We start from the raw sequence: 7857 nt of genomic DNA on the forward strand, positions 1-7857 counted from the left end.
CCATGGAGGGATAGGCAAGTTACGCGGATAATGTTTTTCAACATGGATGTGGTTTCGGATTTGACATGGGAAAAAATAATCAAATAAATGAGACTGGTTTTTCACGGGGGGAGGACTTGGGAACAAAATGCTGAAATAAATGAACTTGGGGTTGTCTCACATGGGAGTCGGTTTAGGATTACTGGGAAAAACCATCCAGGGGGATGGGATTAGGGTTTTATGCATAAGAACTGGTCAACATTGCCCCAGGGCTATTCCTACCTAAAATCCTGTCTCAATTTCCCGATATGGTTTGACATAGGATCCCAAGTGGGTTTCCCATGTGGTTGCCCATCATGGGGTATATTTTCAATAGTGGTTGGAAATAGCTTGGAATTGAAAAAGAGGATGGAAAGCCTGGAAATGGCAATGGCATGGAATTTGAACGAATTCCGTTTGGAATTTTTCCTGGGGTTATGAAAGATATTAAGAAAAATTTCATTCAGCATGTTATTTTTCTTTAAAAATGTTAAAATGCAATTTTATATAACCAAATAACAAAATTTTTCACAAATTGTGAGAAATGATTTTGCGCACTAATAACTACTTTTTAATTAGCGAGAAATATAAAAGAAAATATATTTTCATCGAGGTCATTTTCTTAGACGCCATTCAACTGCAAATTATTTATTAGTTAAGTTAATATTCACTATTACACATAAAGTATCTAGATAGTATATGCAGTGCACCGCAAAACTTCAATGTTTTTTAATTACGGCTGATTCTTCTGAAAGTGACATTTTTGATATCTCAATTATTTTATAAAATCTACTCTCTAATAATATTAGTACTATTTATCATAGTAAAATTTAGCACTTAGTTAGCATTAAAAAATAACAATTTTATTATTTAGTGAATTTATGCAATAGCTAAAATAATTTTCATCTACAAGTCTTTTTTAAAAATGTCTCCAATAGGACTTCTATAAAAAACTAGATTTTTATGGTTTATTTTCCCAAATCTTCTATGAAATTTTTAAAAATAGTGCCAGAAAATATAATTTTTTTTTATCATTATGTGCATTTAAAAATTTTTTTGATCTCCGTCTTACATTGTGATAAACAATGTTTAAATTTTGCCTTCAGTTTAACTTAAAATTACTTCACGATGATTAATACTGTTTTTTATCTTTAAAATATTCTAAAAAAAATGTGAATGCACATTAAAATAAAGTTTAATTGTTTTGATGTTTAATTTTTTCTATATATTATTTATAAGAAAGAGGAATATTATTGCTTTATATAAATATCAAATTTTACATATTGGCCCGAGTAAAATTCAAATAGAAAGACTTTAAATATTTCAAATTAATTTTGCGAACTTTAATAATTTAATTTAATTAAATAATTAATTAATAATTTAATAAAAAAAAATTTATATTTATTATTAAATATAATATTTATTAATTAATTAATTAAAATAAAAAATTAAAAAAAAATTAAAATTAAATTAAATTAAATAAACAAAAAATAAATAAAAAAAATAAAAAAAATAAATAATAATAATAAATATATAATAATAATAATATAATAATAATAATATAATATATATATAGATAATATAATATAATATAATATAATATAATAGAATATAATATTATTATAGATAATAATAAATTTTATTTAATAAATAAATTAAATTATTAAATTTAATTTATTAATTTTTTTTTTATTTTATATATTTTTTATTTATTTTTTTTTTTTAATTTAATTTAATTAAATTAATTTAATTTTTTTTTTTTTTTTTTAATTTTGCAACTTAATTCTTACTTTTGAGTATGTATGAAATAAAGTAGATTTCAATAGAAAAAACTACCTATATTATTTAAAAACAAATGAATTGAAAAATCGAATAATCAAAAGTATATTACTTTCAGAAAAATAAACATAAGAATGCATTGTTTTGTAAAATACTTGTTTTTGCATCACAAATAATTCCTAAATTTTTAACTGGAATTTTTAATATTTTTAACCTGGAAAAGCCTGAATTTTGAAATCCTAGATTTTGTGGCAACCATGTAATGCACTGAAGGAAAAATAGGAAAGTACAGACATAATTTAGGTTTATATTACTCATATAGTATTGCTGGAATAGAAACAGCCCACAGTTATAGGGTATTTCAACCATACCATTAAACTCGACGAAAATTTGTAAAGTACACTAACCTTTTAACCAGATTTGACATTAGTTTTTGTTCGTTCAGAAAATAGGTGCGTGTGTTCTGACATATATATTACAAATTATAGGTTGAAGTTTCATCATCTTTAAATTTCTCATTTAAACCTAATATGAGGTAAAAACAACATTTGGTTTTCTCAAAACTTGACAGAATTCATAAACATAACCAAATTCCTATCATACCAAAAACATTTCTTTCAGTGTGCATATTATCTAGATGTTACGGTTTAATATCTCAGATATATCTTTTTTTATATATTATTTATAAATAAATATAATAATTTATTTATTTTTTTATTATTTAAAATTTTTTTTAAGAGATATTATTTTCTCTCCAAATGATACGTAGATATATGTTTCATAAATTTATAAACCTTATAATACCAAGTGCATTATTTTTTTTTTGTAAAATTTCTCATTATAATTGATAAAAAATTAAAGACATAATAACAAGGTTTTTAAAAAAATTATTTCAATCATTTTTTTTAAATTATAGTTTTTTAAAAATTTAGTAAATTCATGGTACAAATTCTACAAAATCAATTACTTAGCTAATCTATTGCACACTTATTCAGTCCAGTTGTTTACTTACCTCAGAAGTAATAAGATACTTATTGTTAGAAAAAATAGACACCTATTCTGCTATACATTCGATCTCTCACGCACTCACACATTTAATCAATCAGTAAGTTTACAAGTCACTTATTCTGTAAATTAACTCACACTTACGTAACTCACTAATGTATTAACTCATTAATTCATTAACTCAGACACTTTCTCATATTATTAAAAAGTCCTATTCATCATGCATTCACTGACATACCCGTGTAGAAATTTCCTTATTTCTCCCTGCCTCTAGTGTGGCCTCCACTAGATTTCAACTAAAATCTATAATATATAAAAAGAAATCGGGTCCCTATAAAATTCTACTTAATAATAATTTGATTACGAAAACTAATTTTATTATGGATTAATTATTTAAATAAGAGTGAATAAAGAAAATTTTTTTAACCTAACACGACTTAAATACTTTTAATTATTGTTTATTATTATAATTAAATATTAATTTATTGTTAAATATATTAGTAACCAAATTCTTATATAATGACAACATAAATAACCTTAGAAATTGGGACATTTTTTTTTAATGCTTTGCTGTTTACCCTTCTGAATAATTTATAAAGAAATGAATAATTTTATAATAAATCGGTAAAACTAAGAATAATAATTTTTTAGAAGCTATAGAAGTTAACTAAAACTTTTAATTGAAACCCCACCTAAACGACCTTCAAAAACAGCTAGAGACTAACTATTTTTTCTAGTTCGGAATCTTTTTCAGACTGGTAAGCTAATGAATTCACCAACAATACCCTATCACCATTTCTACACGGGTATTCAATGAAGCCGAAAAAAAAGTTTATAGACAATTTTATTCTCAAATTATTAATATTTGTTTAATTTCTTGTTGGCATTGAAATTAGTACATTTAACATAATTTGTGCTTAAATGTTCTCCATAAAGTTTCATTTTTTAACATTATCGAAGTTTTTTTTTTTAAATTTGTTTGTAGTTTTTACTATTTCTAAAAACATTTTTTTTCTATTACTAATGTTTTTTATCATAATTATTTATGCGATAAATTTGTTTATTCGTTTTCCTTTTAATCAAAATTTAAGTAAAATTTTTATGTAACACGTTTATAACATTACTTTTTTGCAGGTAGCTAAATATTAAAAGTCAAGCGTAATGACAGTTTTTATAAGTAAGATAACAAATTACGAAATATTTTTATTGCAGAAAAATATTCAAGCTGACGTATGCATGCAAATAAAAGCAGCAATCATGAAAAATTTGAAAAGACATTTGATGTAAGTAAGTGTAATGAAGAATAACCGAAACAGATACAGGCGAAAAGAAAAAAATCGATAATAAATTACCAGAAGAGAAAGAAGTCGATAATAAAACATCCGAGAAGAAAGAAGTCAAAAACAAATCAGCCGAAAAGAAAATGCCCGCAAATAAGGCTGTTGAAAATAAGTCAGTCATAAAGAAAAAATTCGAAAACAAAACAGCCGAAAAGAAAGAAGTCGAAAACAAAACAGCCGAAAATGAAAAGTCGAAAATAAGTCTGCTAAAAAGAAAGATGTGGAAAACAAAACAGCTGAAAAGAAAAATGTCGAAAATAAAACAGCCGAAATGAAAAGTCGAAAGTAAGTCAGCTAAAAAGAAAGATGTCGAAAACGAAATAGCCGAAAATGAAAAAGTCGAAAGAAAGTCAGCCAAAAGAAAGATGTCGAAGACAAAACAGCCAAAAGAATGAAGTCAAAAATGAAAAAGTTGAAACACAAACAGCCGAAATGAAACATCCGAAAAGAAAGAGTCGAAACAAAACAGCAGAAAAAAGAAGTGGAAAATGAAAAGTTGTGAACAAAACAGCCGAAAATGAAAAGTCGAAAGTAAGTCAGCCAAAAAGAAAGATGTCGAAAACGAATAGCCGAAAATGAAAAGTCGAAAGAAAGTCAGCCAAAAAGAAAGATGTCGAAAAGATAACAGCCGAAAATGAAAAAGTCGAAAATAAGTCTGCTAAAAAGAAAGATGTCGAAAACAAAACAGCCGAAAAAAATGTCGAAAATAAAACAGCCGAAAATGAAAAATCGAAAGTAAGTCAGCTAAAAAGAAAGATGTCGAAGACAAAACAGCCAAAAAGAATGAGTCGAAAATGAAAAAGTTGAAAACAAAACAACCGAAAATGAAACAGCCGAAAAAAAGAAGTCGAAAACAAAACAGCAGAAAAGAAAAAAGTCGAAAATGAAAAAGTTGTAAACAAAACAGCCGAAAATGAAAAGTCGAAAGTAGAGTCAGCCAAAAGAAAGATGTCGAAAACGAAATAGCCGAAAATGAAAAAGTCGAAAGAAAGTCAGCCACAAAGAAAGATGTCGAAGACAAAACCCCAAAAAGAATGAAGTCAAAAATGAAAAAGTTGAAAACCAACAGCCGAAAATGAAACATCCGAAAAGAAAGAAGTCGAAAAAACAAAACAGCCGAAAATGAAAAAGTCGAAAATAAGTCTGCTAAAAAGAAAGATGTGGAAAACAAAACAGCTGAAAAGAAAAATGTCGAAAATAAAACAGCCGAAAATGAAAAAGTCGAAAGTAAGTCAGCTAAAAAGAAAGATGTCGAAAACGAAATAGCCGAAAATGAAAAAGTCGAAAGAAAGTCAGCCAAAAAGAAAGATGTCGAAGACAAAACAGCCAAAAAGAATGAAGTCAAAAATGAAAAAGTTGAAACAAAACAGCCGAAAATGAAACATCCGAAAAGAAAGAAGTCGAAAACAAAACAGCAGAAAAGAAAAAAAGTGGAAAATGAAAAAGTTGTGAACAAAACAGCCGAAAATGAAAAGTCGAAAGTAAGTCACCCAAAAAGAAAGATGTCGAAACGAAATAGCCGAAAATGAAAAAGTCGAAAGAAAGTCTGCTAAAAAGAAAGATGTGGAAAACAAAACAGCTGAAAAGAAAAATGTCGAAAATAAAACAGCCGAAATGAAAAGTCGAAAGTAAGTCAGCTAAAAAAAAGATGTCGAAAACGAAATAGCCGAAAATGAAAAAGTCGAAAGAAAGTCAGCCAAAAAGAAAGATGTGTCGAAGACAAAACAGCCAAAAAGAATGAAGTCAAAAATGAAAAAGTTGAAAACAAAACAGCCGAAAGATGAAACATCCGAAAGAAAGAAGTCGAAAACAAAACAGCAGAAAAGAAAAAAGTGGAAAATGAAAAAGTTGTGAACAAACAGCCGAAAATGAAAAAGTCGAAAGTAAGTCAGCCAAAAGAGAAAGATGTCGAAAACGAAATAGCCGAAAATGAAAAGTCGAAAGAAAAGTCAGCCAAAAAAGAAAGATGTCGAAAAGATAACAGCCGAAAATGAAAAACAAAATAAGTCTGCTAAAAGAAAGATGTCGAAAACAAAACAGCCGAAAAGAAAAATGTCGAAAATAAAACAGCCGAAAATGAAAAAATGAAAAAGTAAGTCAAAAAAGAGATGTCGAAGACAAAACAGCCAAAAAGAATGAAGTCGAAAATGAAAAAGTTGAAAACAAAACAACCGAAAATGAAACAGCCGAAAAGAAAGAAGTCGAAAACAAAACAGCAGAAAAGAAAAAGTCGAAAATGAAAAAGTTGTAAAACAAAACAGCCGAAAATGAAAAAATTGAAAGTCAGCCAAAAGAAGATGTCGAAAACGAAATAGCCGAAAAGAAAAAGTCAAAAACAAAATAACCGAAAATTACAAGTCTAAAAATAAGTCTCCGCCGAAAAGAAAGAAGTCGAAAATAAAAAACTGGAAAATAAAGTCGACAAAAATATGTTGAAACTAAAACATTAAAATATAAAGAAATCGAAAATAAATCACCCAAAAAGAGAAAAGTTAACAAAAAAAACAGCCGAAAATGAAACTGCCGATCACAAAAATATCGAAAACAAAAAAGTTGAAAATATGTCAGCCGACATAAAGAAAGTCGAGAAAGTAGAAACAAAAGTAAAAGAAAAAATTGAAATTGAAGAGGAAAGAAGAAACAGTGATGCTGAAATGTACAAATTGGAAAATAATATAAATATAAATTACGAATATCAAACGGAGATGGAAATTGTTTGTTCAGAAGTGTATCATACGCTCTTTATGACAATGAAGAAAGGCATGTAGAAATAAGATCAGAAATTGTAGATCACATAACAGAAAATTGGGCACAGATGAACGAAATAATAAACGGATATAGAGTTTCCGCTGAAGTAAAGAGTAACGAAAAGCCAAAGAGCCGTACAATAATGCTGGAGAATATGCCGAACAATGAAAACAGATGGAGAATATGGCACTGATATAGAAATATCTCAAATTCCTGATATTTACAAAAGGCGGTTAACTTATATCAATTAAAATGATGAACTGCCATCAAGAAAAATGAAATTGAAGGACGTCAACTTAATCTAATGTGGACTATAAATTCATCCAGCGAAAATTTAGTTGCCAAAGAAGATATAAATTGTTATTTTCTAATAGTCGAAATAAATGGTCACTTTGACAATTTAAAAAATAATTCCGAACAAAAATATACGAAATGAAAATAGTCGAAAATAAAAAGTCAAAAATAGAAGTTGAATAAATCATCCACAAAGGAAAAAGTCGAAAAGAAAACAGCCGAAAAGAAAAAAGTCAAAAATAAGTCTGCTGTAAAGAAAGTTAAAAATGACTTAGTTGATAACAAATTAGCTGAAAATAATAAATGTAGAAAAAATAAGAAGTAAATGAAAATAACAGTCAAACATTAAAAATTGAAATGATAAATATTAAAAAGAAATTATTAACACTGATCACGTTAACAATTTAAAACAATTTTGAAACAAGATGAAAGTGAAATATACATTAGTACCAGTAGAAGATTTAATCATCTTAAAGAAGAGAAGTTATCAAAGAGATTAACGGTTAATTGTCACCCAATAATGTAATAAGAGAAAATTTATTAACATTGAAAACGATGAAAATAATACAGATGAAATGAAAAAGATTAAAATGAATAATAACGAAAAGAAGTGCATTGAGGGGAAAATGAACACAAATTAGTGAAATGACAAATGCATTGAAGGGGAAAATGA

At 26.9% G+C, this 7857-nt stretch overlaps 1 protein-coding gene across 1 annotated transcript; it reads left to right on the plus strand.

The window, feature by feature from the left end:
* Nucleotides 1-219: 219 nt before the first annotated feature.
* LOC122509445 (neurofilament medium polypeptide-like) lies at nt 220-7083 on the plus strand. The gene is made up of 5 exons (XM_043623543.1): nt 220-433; nt 4119-4343; nt 5259-5623; nt 6161-6234; nt 6867-7083. Exons 1-5 carry the CDS (start codon nt 220-222, stop codon nt 7081-7083), a joined length of 1095 nt encoding a protein of 364 aa, XP_043479478.1.
* Nucleotides 7084-7857: the final 774 nt, after the last annotated feature.

This window comes from Leptopilina heterotoma, unplaced genomic scaffold (assembly GCF_015476425.1).
Source record: "Leptopilina heterotoma isolate Lh14 unplaced genomic scaffold, ASM1547642v1 Lhet_60, whole genome shotgun sequence".
Taxonomy (NCBI): domain Eukaryota; kingdom Metazoa; phylum Arthropoda; class Insecta; order Hymenoptera; family Figitidae; genus Leptopilina; species Leptopilina heterotoma.

Excerpts from the sequence above, each read along its gene's own strand:
- LOC122509445 (XM_043623543.1), top strand. The coding sequence starts at position 220 with ATGCATAAGAACTGGTCAACATTGCCCCAGGGCTATTCCTACCTAAAA. Across the intron at positions 4,344-5,258 it reads AAATGAAAAGTCGAAAATAA|CCGAAAATGAAAAAGTCGAA; the intron begins GTCTGCTAAAAA and ends AAAACAAAACAG. Across the intron at positions 5,624-6,160 it reads CCGAAAATGAAAAGTCGAAA|AAAGATGTCGAAAACAAAAC; the intron begins GTAAGTCACCCA and ends GTCTGCTAAAAG.